Source organism: Pseudophryne corroboree, chromosome 2 (genome assembly GCF_028390025.1).
Source record: "Pseudophryne corroboree isolate aPseCor3 chromosome 2, aPseCor3.hap2, whole genome shotgun sequence".
Lineage (NCBI taxonomy): Eukaryota > Metazoa > Chordata > Amphibia > Anura > Myobatrachidae > Pseudophryne > Pseudophryne corroboree.
Genome location: NC_086445.1, coordinates 219,136,678 through 219,156,996, shown reverse-complemented (window position 1 = coordinate 219,156,996; position 20,319 = coordinate 219,136,678). Strand labels below are relative to the sequence as shown.

Here is a 20,319-nt window from a genome sequence, read left to right as displayed (position 1 = left end):
GCAGCACCGACTGAGCAAACGCTAGGTCCTCATCAGCCAGGGTATCAAACTTGTAGAATTTAGCAAAAGTGTTTGACCCCGACCAAGTCGCCGCTCGGCAAAGCTGTAATGCCAAGACGCCTCGGGCTGCCGCCCAAGAAGAGCCCACCTTCCTAGTGGAATGGGCCTTTACCGAATTTGGTACCGGCAATCCAGCCGTAGAGTGAGCCTGCTGACTCGTATTACAGATCCAGCAAGCAATAGTCTGCTTCGAAGCAGGAGCGCCAATCTTATTGGCCGCATACAGGACAAACAGAACCTCTGTTTTCCTAATTCTAGCCGTCCTGGCTACATACATTTTTAAGGCCCTGACTACATCCAGGGATCTGGAATCCTCCAGGTCACTTGTAGCCACAGGCACCACAATAGGTTGATTCATATGGAATGAAGAAACCACTTTAGGCAAAAATTGTGGACGTGTCCTCAATTCAGCTCGATCCACATGAAAAATCAAGTAGGGGCTCTTGTGTGACAAAGCCGCCAATTCTGACACTCGCCTTGCTGATGCTAAGGCCAACAACATGACCATCTTCCAGGTAAGAAATTTCAACTCAACCTTGTTAAGCGGTTCAAACCAGTGTGATTTTAGGAACTGCAACACCACGTTCAGGTCCCATGGTGCCACTGGAGGCACAAAAGGGGGCTGGATGTGCAGCACTCCCTTTACAAACGTCTGGACTTCTGGAAGAGAAGCCAATTCCTTCTGAAAGAAAATCGAGAGGGCCGAAATCTGTACCTTAACAGAGCCTAATTTCAGGCCCATATCCACTCCTGTCTGTAGGAAGTGGAGAAGACGACCCAGATGAAAATCTTCCGTAGGTGCATTCTTGGTCTCACACCAAGACACATACTTTCGCCAGATACGGTGATAATGTTTTACCGTCACCTCCTTCCTAGCCTTTATTAAAGTAGGGATGACCTCTTCTGGAATCCCCTTTTTCGCTAGGATTCGGCGTTCAACCGCCATGCCGTCAAACGTAACCGCGGTAAGTCTTGAAATACACAGGGCCCCTGCTGCAACAGGTCTTCCCTCAGAGGAAGAGGCCAGGGATCTCCTGTGAGCATCTCTTGTAGATCCGAGTACCAGGCCCTTCGAGGCCAGTCTGGGACAACGAGTATCGTCTGTACTCTTCTTCGTCTTATGATCCTCAACACTTTTGTGATGAGAGGAAGAGGAGGAAACACGTAGACCGATTTGAACACCCACGGTGTTACCAGAGCGTCTACTGATACTGCCTGAGGGTCCCGAGACCTGGCGCAATACCTCTGAAGTTTTTTGTTGAGGCGTGACGCCATCATGTCTATTTGAGGAGTTCCCCAAAGACGCGTTACGTCTGCAAAGACTTCTTGATGAAGTCCCCACTCTCCTGGATGGAGATCGTGTCTGCTGAGGAAGTCTGCTTCCCAGTTGGCCCCTTCCGGAATGAAGACAGCCGACAGAGCGCTTACATGATTTTCCGCCCAGCGAAGGATCCTTGTGGCTTCCGCCATCGCGACTCTGCTTCTTGTCCCGCCTTGGCGGTTCACATGAGCCACTGCTGTGACATTGTCTGATTTAATCAGAACCGGTAGGTTTCGAAGAAAACTCTCCGCTTGTCGAAGGCCGTTGTAAATGGCCCTGAGTTCCAACACATTGATGTGTAGACAGGACTCCTGGTCTGTCCAAAGACCCTGAAAAGTCTTTCCCTGTGTGACCGCTCCCCATCCTCGGAGGCTCGCGTCCGTGGTAACCAGGATCCAGTCCTGAATCCCGAACCGGCGACCCTCCAGCAGGTGAGCACTGTGCAACCACCACAGGAGGGACACTCTGGTTCCTGGGGACAGAGTTATTTTCCGATGTAAATGCAGACGGGACCCGGACCACTTGTCCAGAAGGTCCCATTGAAAAGTCCTTGCATGGAACCTTCCGAAGGGAATGGCCTCGTAGGCCGCCACCATTTTCTCCAGAACTCGAGTGCATTGGTGAACTGACACCCTTTTCGGTTTTAGCAGGTCTCTGACCATGTTCTGGATGTCTTGGGCTTTCTCTATTGGGAGGAAGACCTTCATTTGTTCCGTATCCAGTATCATACCTAGGAACGGTAGCCGAGTTGTCGGAATCAACTGTGACTTCGGTAGATTTAGAATCCAACCGTGTTGCTGGAGCACTCTCAGAGAGAGCGCCACACTGCTCAGCAATTTCTCCCTTGATCTCGCTTTTATCAGGAGGTCGTCCAAGTATGGGATAATTGTGACTCCATGCTTGCGCAGGACCACCATCATTTCCGCCATTATCTTGGTGAAAATCCTCGGGCCGTGGAGAGTCCAAACGGCAACGTCTGAAATTGGTAATGACAGTCCTGTACAGCAAATCTCAGGTATTCCTGATGGGGGGCATATATGGGGACATGAAGGTACGCATCCTTTATGTCCAGAGACACCATAAACTCCCCCTCCTCCATGTTGGCTATCATTGCTCTGAGTGATTCCATTTTGAATTTGAATCTTTTTATGTACAGGTTTAGGGATTTCAGATTCAAAATAGGTCTGACCGAACAGTCCGGTTTCGGGACCACAAATAGGGTTGAGTAGTAACCTCTTCCCTGCTGGTGCAGGGGAACCTTGATTATCACTTGCTGTATACACAGCGTTTGAATTGCAGCTAACACTATATCCCTTTCCGATGTGGAAGCTGGTAGGGCCGATTTGAAAAATCGGCGCGGGGGCACTTCCTCGAATTCCAATTTGTAACCCTGGGAAACTATTTCCAACACCCAGGGATTCAGGTCTGAACTGACCCAGGCCTGACTGAAAAGTCGAAGACGTGCCCCCACCGGTGCGGACTCCCTCAGGGGAGCCCCAGCGTCATGCTGTGGGTTTTGGAGCAGCCGGGGAGGACTTTTGTTCCTGGGCACCTGCCGAAGCAGGTGCTCTTTTGCCTCTGCCCTTACCTCTGGTGAGGAAAGAGGATCCCCGACCTCTTCTGGACTTGTGCGACCGAAAGGACTGCATCTGATAGGGTGTTACTTTCTTTTGCTGTTGGGGAATATATGGTAAAAAATTTGATTTACCTGCTGTAGCTGTGGAAACCAGGTCAGCCCATCCCCAAACAATACATCACCCTTATAGGGTAGTACTTCCATATGTTTTTTGGAATCCGCATCACCCATCCATTGGCGAGTCCATAAGGATCTTCTCGCTGAGACAGACATGGCATTGGCCCTAGAAGCTAGCAATCCAATGTCCCTTTGAGCATCCCTCATAAATAAGACTGCGTCTTTTATATGGGCTAGAGTTAAGAATATAGTATCCCTATCCATATTATCAAATTGATCTGTCAGCTCATCTGTCCAAGCTGCAATTGCGCTATACACCCATGCCGACGCAATTTTCGGTCTTAGCACAGCACCCGTATGAGAATAAATACACTTTAAGGTAGTTTCTTGCCTGCGATCTGCAGGGTCCTTAAGGGCCGCTGTGTCAGGAGACGGTAGCGCCACTTTCTTGGACAAGCGCGTCAGGGCCTTGTCCACAGTGGGGGATGATTCCCAAATCTCCCTGTCCTGCTTAGGGAAGGGGTATGCCATATAAATTCTTTTGGGGATCTGCGGTCTCTTTTCCGGAGTCTCCCAAGCTTTTCCAAAGAACTCATTTAATTCATGAGATGCGGGAAAATTAATAATCTGTTTCTTTCCCTTAAACATGTGTACCCTTGTGTCGGGGACCGAGGGTTCATCCTCAATATGCAACACATCCCTTATTGCCACAATCATACACTGAATGGTTTTAGTCACCCTAGGGTGCAATTTTTCTTCGTCGTAGTCGACACTGGAATCAGAATCCGTGTCGGTAATAGTGTCTTATGTTAAGGGACGCTTTTGAGACCCCGACGGGCCCTGTGAGTCGGTCCAATCCGAGGATTGACCCCCTGATGTCCCCCCTAATTCAGCCTTATCAAGCCTTTTATGTAAAGATGCCACACTTGCATTCAACATATGCCACATGTCCATCCAATCCGGAGTCGGCACAACCAACGGGTACACACCACTCATTTGCTCCACCTCCTCCTTGGAGAAGCCTTCCGCCTCAGACATGTCAACACACACGTACCGACACCCAACACACACAGGGATTAACCTATAAGGGGACAAAACCCCAACCAGGCCCTTAGGAGAGACAGAGAGAGAGGGAGTATGCCAGCACACACCAGCGCTTAAAAACACTGGAAAAAATATGACCAGATAGCGCTTTTTTATATATAATATACCAATTCCCACTCACTGCGTCGCTAATGTGCCCCCCTCCTTTTTTTTCCAGCCTGTGAAGTTCAGCAGGGGAGAGACCAGGGAGCCAGCGTTCATGCATGCAGCTTCTGTGGAGAAAATGGCGCTGGTTAGTGCTGAGGATCAAGCCCCGCCCACCCGACGGCGGGCTTCGGTCCCAGTGACTTTTCTATTAAAATGGCGGGGGATCTTAGATTTACTGCCTCCACAGCCTAATCTATCTGAATTTGCCCAAAAGTGAGGAATATTGCTGCCCAGGGCGCCCCCCCCCCTGCGCCCTGCACACTTCAGTGCTGCTCTGTGTGTGTGACTGGGAGCAATGGCGCACAGCTTACCGCTGCGCGCCTTACCTCATGAAGATCTGATGTCTTCTGCCGCCTAAGATGTCTTCTGCCTTCTCATACTCACCCGGCTTCTATCTTCGGCATCTGTGAGGAGGACGGCGGCGCGGCTCCGGGACGAACCCCAGGTGAGACCTGTGTTCCGACTCCCTCTGGAGCTAATGGTGTCCAGTAGCCTTAGAAGCAGTGCCCAACTTGACAAGCCAGCTCTGCTTCTCTCTCCTCAGTCCCACGATTCAGGGAGCCTGTTGCCAACAGGACTCCCTGAAAATAAAAAACCTAACAAAATTCTTTTTCAACAGAAAACTCTGGAGAGCTCTCTGCAGTGCACCCATTCTCCTCTGGGCACAAGATCTAACTGAGGTCTGGAGGAGGGGCATAGAGGGAGGAGCCAGTGCACACCCATAGTAAAAGTTTTTTTTAGGTGCCCTATCTCCTGCGGAGCCCATCTATACCCCATGGTCCTTACGGAGTCCCCAGCATCCTCTAGGACGTAAGAGAAAAATAAAATAAAAGACAATACAAGTAAAAATCAAATGGCTTTTTTATAGTGTGGAAAACACTGCCTTCACAGGAGGTACAGTGGCCATTGGACCACAGTGGTGGAAGTACGGCCATTATCTGTGCCCACAGTCATCAAAGAGTATGCTCTATTTGGGCCTCATTACGATAATGCAGGCCATCACGCATGCTCAGAAGAACAGATTATTATTATTACCAGTTATTTTTTATAGTGCATACATATTACTCAGGGCTTTATGTAGAATATTTGGCCTGTCACATCAGTCCCTGCCCCAGTGGAGCTCACATGTATATTCCATACCACATGTACATGCATACACATTCACGTTAAGGTTCATTTTGTTGGGCGACAATTAACCGACCGGTATATTTTTGGATTGTGGGAGGAAGCCGGAGTACCTGGAGGAAACTCACGCAAGCATGGGGAGAATATACAAACTCCACACAGAGTTAAATTCTCCACATGGGTGGGAATTTAACCCATGACCTCAGTGCTGTGAGGCAGTAATACTAACCATTACACTGTCCAGCAGATCAGATGGTTCGGGTGGATGGACCACACATCAGTTCCAATAAATGTTGATCTTTCCCTCGTGTTACGCTCTGGTTTGTGTGTATGAAAATTAGTATTATAAAATAAACTCATACTAGATGTAGGGTAAATATCAGCTGGTGGAAAACAAAATGTGACATCTGTTATGTTATCATATACAACCAACATGCAGATGACCACTGGCAATATGGCTCTCAATACATTTGACATTAGCTTCAGCCCATATGAATAAGACATGTCCACCATAAACTGATGTAATGAATTCTGTGTAGGCCCTTTTAATGATGAAGCAGTCACATGTTATGAATACTATTTCTTAACTTTCCGATCCCTGTGCACAGCTAGAAGATTCCAGGCCTAGTGTAGGAGTTACAGATATCTGTTAAAGCACTAATACTGTGAGGGTTACTAATGCAGACAGAATGTAGAGGACCACAATGTGCTGTGTGCACATCACACAGAGATCTGTTCTAAAGGTCTAAATGCATATTCAGGCCTGTGATTGACAACTCTAACTCCAGTGAATCTGAGAATGCATATTTAATTGCAAAAGCAGAGTTTGCCGTTTTCTCTATGAGAACAATACTAATAGTCACTGGCCTTGTATTGAACCAGTCATTTGTTTATAAAGAAATATCAGTAAACTTTTGCCCAATGCAAATGCAATAAATCTGTTCCTCTGCATGTAAAGGATATGACTGGAACTATGGACATTTGTCATGTAACTAATTGCCTTTCCCAGAAGATTTAAGGGCCCTATACAACAGGCGCCCATTTTCCCGACTCCCCCAAGCAAACCTGATCAGTTGATCAAAAACGCTAAGCATCGACCATAGACGGTCGCCGATCTGTTGAGGAATAGGGGAAATTCAGCATGTTGAAATTCCCTGATTTGCTGATCTTGATAATTTTTCGTCAGGACCAGCAAATCAGGAAAATTCAACATGCTGAATAATCTCAATCCCTGAACTAGGTGTCGGGGATCTGTAAATTGTGACAATTTGTCACAGAAGTATAGGGGCCTTTATAGTGAGCCAATGTGATTCATTGTTTTTGCTTAAAGCAAATTTAAGTCCAACTATTATTATTATTATTATTATTATTAGTGCATATCCCGTATTGGTTTACAATTTGGGACAAACATAGTGATAAATGAAGACTGACAAATTGACTACTGTCCTGCTTACAGTCTATAAGGAAAGAGGAGTTTGGTACTGTACATGAAGATTGGAAAAAGTGCTACAGTAAATTGGGGCTATATGATCCAGTAAGGCATCAGAAATGATAGAAAGAGGATACATGTGAGCTTGTGTAATATGTGTAGTGTGGTGCTAGTCGGGTATTGGAAACAAAGGTGCTGGCTTATGAATTTGATAAGTTTGCCTGCAGAGGTATCTTTTCATAGAACATGCGTAAGTGCGGAGTCTTGTTTCGTATATAAAATCTTGGATGAGGGAGGGAATTTCACAGAACGGATGCAGCCCCAAAAACCATCTTGTAATAAAAGAAAAAGCAGGTAATGAGAGTGGCCGAGAATCGCAGTAATGGAGATGATGGCTTGCGGTGTGCAATATTTTGACATAAGGAAGAGATGTCTATTGGGATACATATACCCCTGCTTCATGTTGCAGATTCAGGTATAATAACATCCTACTGTATGTGGCTCAGCCTGTGCTTCCAGCAAATTCATATTCCAAATACATAAATGGAACATGTTTTATTGAGACAAATGTAGTAATAGTGTACATGATGGATAAAATGTGCCATGTTGCAGTGTATTCGGACTCACATGACATGCAAAGTGTACGTGTGCTGGCGCCAATGTTGTGTCATTTCTCTCACATGAACGTAATCTGCATTATTGTCAACATTTTACAATTATTTCCAGGGGCACATTACTGCATATCACACCCAATTCTATCTCTGAGAACAACATCATGTCATATTTACAGTTAAATCTGAGAAAATAAACTCTAGATTGTAGTCTGGCATCTGCAGGGTCTTGCCTACTCTGGGTCTCCTGTCCATTTACCACGTATGTCCCTGACTCAGGGGCGGATTGGGATGGAAAATCAGCCCGTGAACTTTATGGAAGCAGCCCTAATGAGGGTGTGGTCTGATGAGGGGGAGGGGTCTGTTGAGGGGGGCGGGATCCCTCCTCATAGGGCCTGATTGTACACAATTGCGACATTTCTTGAATCTTTTGCTGCAGACCAAGGGCAGATTGGGAACTAAAAGTGTCCCTGTAAAATGTTGTAGAAGTGGCCCAACATGGGCAGCACAAGAGGTATAACATACCGTGTAACCGTGGCAGCATCACTTAATGGTAGAGTTGCTGTACTGCAGACATGGAATAACAGAATGGGGACAATGCAGTCTGCTGAGTGCGGTGGGCTGCCTGTCCTGTGGGGGGTGGGGCCATATGACAACACAAAAAAAAAAAAAACACTGACACGTCTGCCTACCAGGAATCTTCCTTGTGAGCTCCATGACGAATCCGCCCCTGCCCTGACTTCACGTCTTATGCTGAAAGTTGTACCCATTGTTCACTCACATGGATGAATTAAGTACTTGGAATCTGTACGAGATGTTTATACTAGCACATGAATATCCATGTATGTGTTATTACGCTACATTACATGCATGTATCTATAATTAATGTTTATTGTGTGTATTCATGAGATTATGTTTATTGCATTCATGTATGTCATACTGTATCTGTTAAATTGTCCAGTGCAATGGGATCAGTGACACCCTATACATACACGGTGATGATAATGTCAATTTAAACTGAAACATCTTCAAAACCTGTTGGTTGTCCTCAACAACAATTGGAAACTATGCAACGATATATAGGACCTAATTCAGACTTGATCGCTCGCTAGCAGTTTTTGCAGCGCTGCGATCAGATAGTCACCGCCTACAGGGGAGTGTATTTTAGCTGTGCAAGTGTGCGAGCGCATGTGCAGCCGAGCGGTACAAAAAGATATTTTGCAGTTTCTGAGTAGCCCATGGCTTACTCAGCCACTGCGATCACTTCAGCCTGTCCGGGACTGAAATTGACGTCCGACACCCGCCCTGAAAACGCTTGGCCTGCGTTTTTCCAACCACTCCCTGAAAACGGTCAGTTGCCACCCACGAACGCCCTCTTCCTGTCAATCTCCTTGGCTGTGCGAATAGATTATTCGTAAAACCCATCGCACATCAACGATCCGCTTTGTACCCGAGCGACACACCTGTACATTGCGGTACATATGCATGCGCAGTTCTGACCTGATCGCAGTGCAGCGAAAAAAGCTAGTGTGCAATCAGGTCTGAATCACCCCCATAGTGATATGTTTCAAGTTTTTTCCCCCTCTGCACTCCTTTGCAGAAAAGAATATTTGTCCAACATTACTGTATACGTTGCCTGGACTGGCATGACAAACTATGTTCTGTCGGTATTATTAGCCTATGACTCCACAAAGATAAGTGTGAGAAGTGGGGAGGGCTGGCTGACTGCTCATCAGGACTACAGTCAGTATCACCGTCAGCATTAGTCTTTTACCATAATATACAAGAAATAAAAGTGTGGTAAGGGGGACAGTCAGTCAGGCAATTATGGATAGAGCAGTGAGGAAAATCATACAGGCTACAAGATGGGAGTAGAAAAAGTTCATATTGAAAAGTGTTGAGTGCTATACAGAGGGACTGGAAGCAGGGATCGCTGGTACACTCAGTGACAGAGCTAGCAGACAGTGGGAAGATGGAGGGAGGAAAAAGCCATTTCTGGAAGAGCCACTGACTCCTCCTTTAAAGTGGCAAGAGAACAGCTCTGTGCTGCTCCGGTACAGCTCCAGCCACAGCAGCTTCTTCCCACAGGAGCCTCGCTGTCTCCCGGCCGGGCTCAGGCAGCAGCAGCTGGTTTCCCTCACTCTCCTGTCTGTCTGCAGAGCCCTGCTCCTAGTCCCCGCCCGCACTCCCTGCCTGCCTGTCCGCCCGCCTCGCTGCTGGGTGACGGTCTGCGGCTCTGAGCGCTGTCTGGAGGGCGGCAGAGTTGGTGGGCGCCTCATCCCTGGCATGCTTTGGACCGGGCTCGGCATCGCCATGCCTGGGGAGCAATGAGAGGGGGCAAACCACGCCACGGCTGTGCTTGCCAAAACCTCTTCCGCAAAGTCCTGTCTCAGTGCATCTGCTGCTACGCCCGGGTGAGAGGTTAGTGGATATGTCACTGATGTGTGGGAACACTTTATTGTCTGTGTGCCCCGACATCCCCGCAGATCACACTGGCTTATATTGTCACCCGCAACTTCAGGACTGAGCAATGGTTCTCTTCTGATGCTGTGTTGCTCAGAGTTGCTGGCTAGTACATCATTCAGGGTTGCCACTACCACAGCCCAACTATGCCGTGCATTCACAAATAGGGCTGGACTGCAGAAGTATGCATTCGGAGATATGGTTACAGTGCAGATCTGTGCATTTATAAATGAGTCTAGATTGCAGATCTGTGCATTTATAAATGAGTCTAGAATGCAGATTTGTGCATATATAAATGAGTCAATACCAGTTTTCTGCATTCATAAATAGGTATAGATTGCAGATTTGTGCATTTATAAATGAGTCTGTTTTGTAGATTTGTGCATTCAGAAATGGGTCTATATTGTAGATTTGTGCATTCAGAAATGGGTCTATAGTGTAGGTTTGTGCATTCATAAATGAGTATTTTGTCGATTTGTGCATTCAGAAAATGAGTCTAGATTGCATTTTGTGCATTCATAAATAGGGCTAGATTGCAGAGGTAAGCATTCATACATAGACTCAGATTGCATCATTATTATTTCATTGTCTTTGAGGAAGAGTCGACTTTGTTCCGTAGCAGCTGCTGGTTGTGTATGTGGCATGTATGTGGTGTTCACCGTTATCTGTGCCACTGATCAAATATGATGTGAGCGGCTATCTGATACCACAACTGGGCACTATATGAATGGTATTCCTGGGCCACACAGCATCCCCTGTACCTTGCACCACAGTGATGGGTCACGTTTTAAGATTCCCACTGTGAAATGTGATTCTGCAGACTGTATCCCTTTCTCGCATTCCCTACAGGATCTCAGAACCCAGAGGTACCCACTGTCTGGCAGGATCACTACCTTACAGCTTATCTGACACCATTTCTGGTGCTGATCATGTAAAGTGACATGTATGTTTTGTTGTGTGGGTAATAACGTGGTAACTACTGACCCAGCCCTTTCTAACATAAGAAAACCCAAACTGTCATCTTTCTCTTTTATGGGAATGTCGCTGATGTGTTGGTTGCAGGCAGTGATTCCCATTGAAAGGAATTTGCATTGCTGAAAGATTCCTAAAACCTACCATTGAATGTTGTACATGTGTTATGTGGAGCAGTACATGCTAATGCTGCTGTTTATAAACCAGTCCTCAGGGAATCCCTAGAATAGAAGGATTTAAGGCTATCCATGATTGGATACAGGTAAGACCATCATTTACTCAGGCTTCCTGATTGACACCAGTGAGTGGGTGGCCTCCTGGCATGCAAGAGTTTTCTGAGGACTGGTTTAAAAACTGTTGATATTATCTATAGTACCTTCCTGATGTTTGTCTATGTGAGTTGTATTCATAGTAAAGATGTATTGGAGATTTAACAACCATGAAATCACTAATATAGTGACTTTATTTAGCATAATAGGCGTGTGCTGTACTGATTCCTGTGGCCTGATTCTTATGTCACCTTTTTATTTACTGTGTCTTCATACTCCTCACATAACTTATGTGCTGTGTCTTATGTCAGAATGCGTTTAACATGTGGGCAGTCATGTGACCCACGCTGGAATCCCATGTCCACCCTTTTCAATAATGTTGTCCTTTGTACACCCATTCTTATACTTTGCTTGTATATATTGTCTAGAGCCTTTCTTATTTATTGCATGTATGTATTGTCTGTAGACCTTTTTATACCTTGCACGTGTATCTTGTCTACATCTCTTCTTATGGATTGCAGGTATGTATTGTCTGCATTCCTTTCTTATGCTTTGCATGTATGTCTTGTCTACAGACCTACCGGTACTTACGTTTTGCATGACTGTCTTGTATTTACCATTTCTTATAACTGTAAGTATGCAAATTAGTTTAGCGGCTTAAATACTGAAATCTGTGTCTGGACTGTGCTTTAGATGGAAATTGTATTCCTAGTACTCAGAACTAAGGAAAACATAAAAGTGAATCTCAAAATTAATTACCAGCAGAGGTTGCCTTCAGGGAACTGCACAGCTATTTGTAAGTAAAAAGTGTATTGTGTCGTAACTAAGAATACTTTCTGATACAAACCTATTTTTGTTACATTGTGCTTTTGAAAATGATTTTAAGCTGTTCAGATAATAACCTTTTTCCCCTCTAGTCATATTTTAATCAATTAATCTGTCAAGCCATTTTCTGTACTTTATTTTGGTACTGGAAAAATCTCTAAAGCTTTATTACTTGTTACGGAATTTTTTTCTTAATAACATGCACCGCCTCCTAGCAGAAGACCTCGCGGCTAGTGCATATAGCTGTTTTTCCATTGGCTCCTATCACAGACCAAATAAAAAATCAGGTAGGCCTAGTGAGTGGGAGGACTACTCAGTGATTGTGACTTGTGATTGGTCTTCCTGCTTACCCCTCTGCCACAAGTTTAAAGTTCTAGAGTGTGTTAATGTTTTTTTTTTTTTTTTTTTTAATAAAGAACTGCAGAGCTTTATAGGAGTGAGACATGGCTTCAGATGCGGCAATTTCTTTTGATGAATGGGCAACATTTACACCTTATATGTAAGCAATATGTAGTTATAGTGTTTGCAAATATATGTGGACCTTCATCAACATAAGCCCAGGCACCATGACATTGCAAAAACAGCCTTTAACACAGACTTTGGAGGGTTTTCTTTAAAATGTCCCTTCAGTATAGTGTACGTACTTAATGAGCAAACCCATAGAACTCTCTTGTTTTGTATGGAGATAGAACGATCGTGTACATTGCAGGCAACATACAGGCCATTTGGTCAGTGGTTCTCAAACCGCAGGCACTTGCAGGGGTCGTGGGTTGGTGGAGTGTGGGTAGCTTCCAATCATAAATTATATGGACAACAGTGAACCACTGTCTTACATTATGTTTTTTGTTTTTCGTTTTTTTGAACAGGCAGAATAATTTTACCGGCTTTACCAGGCTTTAAATATGTGCATTAAAGTTGTATTATTAAACCTGTGTAAACTATACAAGCTAAATAATAATGATGTAAAGCATCAAGGTCTAGAATCAGCACTTGAGCAGTTGAGGCTTAAGGGAATATATAAAGTGTTAGTGCTGCTTTTTCAAGTGGCAAGGCTTTAGTCAAGTGGCTCTTGGTTCAAAGGGCCCACACAAATCTTTTTAGTCTGGCAAATTTATTTGAAACAGACCATTTTGGAGGGTGGGTATATCAGTACTCTTTAATAACCTTAACCAAGTCCATAGCAGAATGTACGTTCAAATTACCTGTGGAAAAGTACTATATATCTAGTGCTCACTCTAGCTGCAGGGTGCTGGTCAGTTAGAGGACATATTTACATTTTTGAGTCTACTTGATTTCACTAGCGCTTTCTTAACTGGCTATATGTTGTGGGCAGCAGTTAGCAGGTGAAGCTACCCAGGTAGGCTTCACATAGAACAAATAGCTTATAATTATATCTGAAACTGCGCCTGAGAGGAAATAATGAATGATATGTGATGGAAGCCAATGACTTTTGTAAAGAAAACACTTTACTGTTCAAGAAACGCTTCTAACATGCAATATATGGAAACATTCATATAAAAATGAAATAGGGGAGAAAGGGAAGAGGGGGACGACGACAAGGGGTGCACACTATCAATGTGTGAGTATATAGGTTAATGTGACAGGTCTGAACAATGTCCACTCCAGAGGGTGGCGTCCCACCACTCGGTTTTAGGTTTTGGTCTTTAAATTATGTTGTTGTGGTCCAGAGCTTAACAGTCAATGTGAAGGATCTGATGCATAGGAAGGTGAGCAGAGTACTGTACAGACTGGTGGGGAAAGATGTTATCAAGTTCTTATATTGAGTGAGGGGTACCTCTAAGTCGCTGGCAGGGGGATCAGACGGTGGTATTCAAGCATGAGGACTCCCGACTGACCGTCCTCACCAGTGACCTGGCGTTGACCGGGATGATGCTTGGTTACAGGCGCATCTCGGTCACCAAGGCATCGGGAAGCGGTCACAGTCTTAGAAGGGGAAAGGGACACAGCTTCTAGACCTGAATAGGACTGTCCGCTGTTCTCCACCCCTTCTACAGGGAAGAATCGAGGCTACCTCCCTTTTTCACACTTGTTAACTTAACGTGTGCAACTGAATGCCCCCCTTAGGGAATTACCCCCTGTTAATAATATTATATTTGATTTCAGCCAACTTACTGTAAATTATATATATATATATATATATATATATATCTATATATCTATATCCCCAACGGTTCCTAGCATGCAGCGGCACTCAGGGACTGACTCATGGATAATTTAAAGCAAACAGCGTTTAATCCATGTCAAAAGCAAAACAGTTCCATCCAACGTTTCGGGGCGCGAGCACCCCTATGTCAAGGAGAACTTGTTCTCCTTGACATAGGGGTGCTCGCGCCCCGAAACGTTGGATGGAACTGTTTTGCTTTTGACATGGATTAAACACTGTTTGCTTTAAATTATCCATGAGTCAGTCCCTGAGTGCCGCTGCATGCTAGGAACCGTATGATGTGTTATCGTTTCCAGAAGGCACCGGGGCCCTAATACCCAAGGAAGGGTGAGTGCCGATCCGATATTGTATATGTATATATATATATATATATATATATATACTTGTAGAGATCCTGACGAAGGTATAAAATTACCAAAACGTTGATCGTGAGGGAGGCCTCTGTATCCGTTTATTTTCCGCTTGATCCAGTCTTGTGAGTGCCGCCGTTGCTGTTTAGTATATATATATATATATATATATATATATATATTTATTTATTTCTCTTACGTCCTAGAGGATGCTGGGGACTCCGTAAGGACCATGGGGTATAGACGGGCTCCGCAGGAGACATGGGCACTCTAAGACTTTAGATGGGTGTGAACTGGCTCCTCCCTCTATGCCCCTCCTCCAGACCTCAGTTAGATCCTGTGCCCAGAGGAGACTGGATGCACTACAGGGGAGCTCTACTGAGTTTCTCTGAAAAGACTTTTGTTAGGTTTTTTATTTTCAGGGAGCACTGTTGGCAACAGGCTCCCTGCTTCGTGGGACTGAGGGGAGAGAAGCAGTCCCACTTTCCTGGACTGATGGGCTCTGCTTCTTAGGCTACTGGACACCATTAGCTCCAGAGGGTCGGAACACAGGTGTCGTCCTTGCTGTTCGTCCCAGAGCCGCGCCGCCGTCCTCCTCACAGAGCCGGAAGATTGAAGCTGGGTAAGTATAGGAAGCAAGAAGACGTCAAAGGCGGCAGAAGACTTCAGATCTTCATGAGGTACCGTGCAGCGGTCGCGCTGCGCGCCATTGCTCCCACAACACACACAGGCACAGCAAGGGTGCAGGGCGCAGGGGGGGCGCCCTGGGCAGCAATTTTTACCTCACATAAGACTGGCACACGTATATAGATACTGCGGAGGCAGTATATAATAAATCCCCTGCCAGTATAATAAAAATAGCGGGACCGAAGCCCACCGTCGAGGGGGCGGAGCTGATCTTCCAGCACTAACCAGCGCCATTTTCTCCACAGCATGCTGCAGAGAAGCTGCTCCCGGACTCTCCCCTGCTGAACAAGTAATGGGACAAAAACGAGGGGGGGGCAGATTTATTTGGTGCTAATTCTCTATATAAAGCACTGTACAGGCTGGGACTTTGTTTCAGTATCTAGTGGCGCTGGGTGTGTCCTGGCATACTCTCTCTCTGTCTCTCCAAAGGGCCTTATTGTGGGTCTGTCCCCATATTCATATATCCGAGTGTGTGTGGGGGTGTCAGTACGTGTGTGTCGACATGTCTGTAGCGGAAGGCTCATCTAGGGAGGAAGCAGAGCAGATGGTGGTGGTGTCTCCGTCGACACAGCCGACACCTGATTGGTTGGACATGTGGAATGTTTTAAATGCTAATGTGGCTTTATTACATAAGAGATTGGACAAAGCAGAGTCCAAGGACATAGCAGGGAGTCAATCCATGGCTGTTACTGTATCACAAGACCCTTCAGGGTCCCATAAACGTCCCTTTTCCCAGATAGCAGACACTGAGACCGACACGGATTCCGACTCCAGTGTCGACTATGATGATGCAAGGTTACACCCAAGAGTGGCCAAGAGTATTCAATATATGATTATTGCAATAAAAGATGTTTTGCATATCACAGAGGACCCCTCTGTCCCTGACACGAGGGTCTGCATGTTTAAGGAAAAGAAACCTGAGGTAAACCTGAGGTAACGTTTCCCCCATCTCATGAGCTGAATGCTTTATTTGAAAAGGCTTGGGAAACTCCAGACAAGAGACTGCAGGTTCCCAAGAGAATTATTATGGCGTATCCTTTCCCCTCAAAGGACAGGGTACGGTGGGAATCCTCGCCCACGGTGGACAAGGCCTTGACGCGCTTGTCCAAAAAGGTGGCACTACCGTCCCCGGACACGGCGTCCCTAAAGGATCCTGCGGATCGCAGGCAGGAAACTACCTTAAAATCAATTTATGCGACTACGGGAGCCCTGCTCAGACCTGCAGTAGCTTGCAGTAGCGTCGGCATGGGTGGGTAGCGCAATTGTAGCTTGGGCAGATAACTTGTCATCTGACATTGACACCCTAGATAAAGATAGTATTTTGTTGACCTTAGGACACATCAAGGACGCAGCGTTATATTAGAGAGAGGCTGCGAGAGATATTGGGCTTTTGGGTTTAAGAGCCAATGCCATGGCAGTTTCTGCTAGAAGGTCCCTGTGGCCCCGTCAATGGACAGGTGATGCTGACTCAAAGAGACATATGGAGGCTTTGCCTTACAAAGGTGAAGTTTTATTTGGGGAGGGCCTCGCAGACCTGGTTTCCACAGCTACCGCGGGTAAGTCTTCTTTTTTGCCTTACGTTCCCCCACAGCAGAAGAAAACACCTCAATACCAGATGCAGTCCTTTCAGTCTCATAAGTTCAGAAAGGGGCGTGGCTCTTCCTTCCTCGCCAGAGGTAGAGGTAGAGGGAAAAGAACACCAGCTACGGCTAGTTCCCAGGAACAAAAATGCTCCCCGGCCTCTACAAAATCCACCGCATGACGCTGGGGCTCCGCTGCGGGAGTCTGCACCGGTGGGGGCACGTCTTCGACTCTTCAACCAAGTCTGAGTTCAGTCGGATTTGGATCCTTGGGTGGTCGAAATTGTATCCCAAGGCTACAAGCTGGAGTTCGTTCGTGGATGTGCCTCCACGCCGATTTTTCAAATCGGCCTTGCCAGCTTCTCCCCCAGAGAGGGAAATAGTTTCAGCTGCCATACAAAAGCTGTGTAAACAGCAAGTGATTATCAGGGTTCCCCTAGTGCAACAGGGGAAAGGGTTTTATTCAACCCTATTTGTGGTCCCGAAGCCGGATGGCTCGGTCAGACCAATTCTGAATCTAAAATCCCTAAATCTATATTTGAAGAAGTTAAAATTCAAGATGGAATCTCTCCGGGCAGTGATCTCCAGCCTGGAAGGGGGGGATTTTATGGTGTCACTAGACATAAAGGATGCATACCTTCATGTCCCAATATATCCTCCTCATCAGGCGTACCTGATATTCGCTGTACAGGATTGTCATTACCAGTTTCAGACGTTGCCGTTTGGGCTTTCCACGGCCCCGAGAATTTTCAACAAAGTAATGGCGGAAATGATGGTGCTCCTGCGCAAGCAGGGGGTCACAATTATCCCATACTTGGACGATCTCCTGATAAAGGCAAGATCAAGAGATCAGTTACTAAAAAGCGTGTCTCTCTCCCTTAGAGTACTGCAACAACACGGCTGGATTCTAAATCTACCAAAGTCGCAGTTGGTTCCGACAACTCGGTTGTCATTTTTGGGCATGATTCTGGACACGGAAAAAAAGAGGGTTTTTCTCCCAATGGAAAAAGCCCAGGAACTCCAGAACATGGTCAAGGACCTGCTGAAACCAAAAAGAGTGTCAGTTCATCAATGCACTCGAGTATTGGGAAAGATGGTGGCGGCCTACGAGGCCATTCCGTTCGGCAGGTTCCATGCGAGAACTTTTCAGTGGGACCTTCTGGACAAGTGGTCAGGATCCCATCTACAGATGCATCGGAGGAAAAGCCTGTCCCCCAGGGCCAGGGTCTCTCTCTCTCCTGTGGTGGCTCCAGAGTGCTCACCTTCTAGAGGGTCGCAGGTTCGGCATTCAAGATTGGGTTCTTGTGACCACGGACGCGAGCCTCCGAGGATGGGGAGCAGTCACACAAGGAAAAAATTTTCAGGGTATATGGTCAAGCCAGGAGGCTTGTCTACACATCAATGTGCTGGAATTAAGGGCCATATACAACGGCCTGCAACAGGCGGAGAATCCTCTTCGCAATCTACCCATTCTGATCCAGTCAGACGTCACAGCCGTGGCGCATGTAAACCGCCAGGGCGGGACAAGGAGCAGAGCAGCAATGGCAGAAGTCACCAGGATTCTTCGCTGGGCGGAAAATCATGTAAGCGCTCTGTCAGCGGTCTTCATTCCGGGAGTAGACAACTGGGAGGCAGACTTCCTCAGCGGGCACGATCTCCATCCAGGAGAGTGGGGACTTCATCAAGAGGTCTTTACAGAGGTAACAAGTCGTTGGGTACTTCCTCAAATAGACATGATGGCGTCACGCCTCAACAGAAAGCTTCGGATGCATTGTTCCAGGTCGAGGGACCCTCAGGCAGTGGCGGTGGACGCCCTGGTGACACCGTGGGTGTTTCAGTCGGTCTATGTGTTCCCTCCGCTTCCACTTATCTCAAAAATATTGAGAATAATAAGACGAACAAGAGTGCAGACAATACTCATTGTCCCAGATTGGCCTCGAAGGGCCTGGTATTCAGATCTTTAGGAAATGATCACAGAAGATCCGTGGCCTCTTCCTCCCAGGGAGGACCTGTTGCAACAGGGGCCCTGTGTGTTCCAAGACTTACCGCGGTTACGTTTGTCGGCATGGTGGTTGAACACCAAATCCTAGCTAGGAAAGGTATTCCGGGGAAGTCATCCCTACTCTAATCAAAGCTAGGAAGGAGGTAATGGCGAAGCACTATCACCGTATCTGGACGAAATATGTATCTTGGTGTGAAGCCAAGAATGCTCCTACGGAAGATTTTCAGCTGGGTCGTTTTCTCCACTTTCTACAGACAGGAGTGGATATGGGCCTAAAATTAGGCTCCATTAAGGTACAGATTTCGGCCCTATCAATTTTCTTTCAGAAGGAATTGGCTTCTCTCCCAGAAGTCCAGACTTTTGTAAAGGGAGTGCTGCACATACAGCCTCCTTTTGTGCCTCCAGTGGCACCATGGGACCTTAACGTGGTGTTACAGTTCCTTAAATCATACTGGTTTGAACCTCTTCAAACAGTTGAATTAAAATTTCTCACTTGGAAAGTGGTCATGTTGTTGGCCTTGGCATCTGCGAGGCGGGTGTCCGAATTGGTGGCTTTGTCTCACAAGAGCCCCTATCTGATTTTCCATGTGGATCGAGCAGAGTTGAGGACTCGTCCTCAATTTCTGCCTAAAGTGGTTTCGTCGTTTCATATGAACCAACCTATTGTGGTGCCTGTGGCTACGGGTGATGTGGAGGATTTCAAGTCACTTGATGTAGTCAGGGCCTTAAAAATTTATGTAGCCAGGACGGCTCGGGTTAGGAAAACTGAGGCACTGTTTGTCCTGTATGCAGCCAACAAGGTTGGCGCTCCTGCTTCTAAGCAGACTATTGCTCGCTGGATCTGTAACACGATTCAGCAGGCTCATTCTACGGCTGGATTGCCGTTACCAAATTCGGTAAAGGCCCATTCCACTAGGAAGGTGGGCTCTTCTTGGGCGGCTGCCCGAGGCGTCTCGGCATTACAGCTTTGCCGAGCAGCTACTTGGTTGGGTTCAAACACCTTTGCAAAATTCTACACGTTTGATACCCTGGCTGATGAGGACCTCATGTTTGCTCAATCGGTGCTGCAGAGTCATCCGCACTCTCCCGCCCGGTCTGGAGCTTTGGTACAAACCCCATGGTCCTTACGGAGTCCCCAGCATCCTCTAGGATGTAAGAGAAAATAAGATTTTAAACCTACCGGTAAATCTTTTTCTCCTAGTCCGTAGAGGATGCTGGGCGCCCGTCCCAGTGCGGACGAATTCTGCAAGGCTTGTTTATAGTTGTTGCTTACATAAGGGTTATGTTACAGTTGAGATCAGTCTCTGGCTGATGCTGTTTTGTTCATACTGTTAACTGGGTTAGTGTATACCATGTTGTACGGTGTGTATGGTGTGGGCTGGTATGTATCTCGCCCTTAGATTAACAAAAATCCTTTCCTCGTACTGTCCGTCTCCTCTGGGCACAGTTCTATAACTGAGGTCTGGAGGAGGAGCCAGTTCACACCCATGTAAAGT

At 46.4% G+C, this 20,319-nt stretch overlaps 1 protein-coding gene across 3 annotated transcripts in view; it reads left to right on the top strand.

Annotated features, from left to right (window-relative positions):
- The window catches only part of ARHGEF25 (Rho guanine nucleotide exchange factor 25), a 590,130-nt gene that overhangs the window by 267,557 nt on the left and 302,254 nt on the right, over positions 1-20,319 (top strand). The window contains exon 1 of one of the 3 annotated variants that reach the window (XM_063952332.1): positions 9,443-9,911. The exons of the other annotated variants lie outside the window; for them this stretch is intronic. Coding sequence (XP_063808402.1) covers positions 9,818-9,911 — 94 coding nt within the window. The 5' untranslated portion in view covers positions 9,443-9,817. Of the gene's footprint in view, positions 1-9,442; positions 9,912-20,319 lie in introns of those variants that run through there. 3 annotated transcript variants of the gene reach the window in all.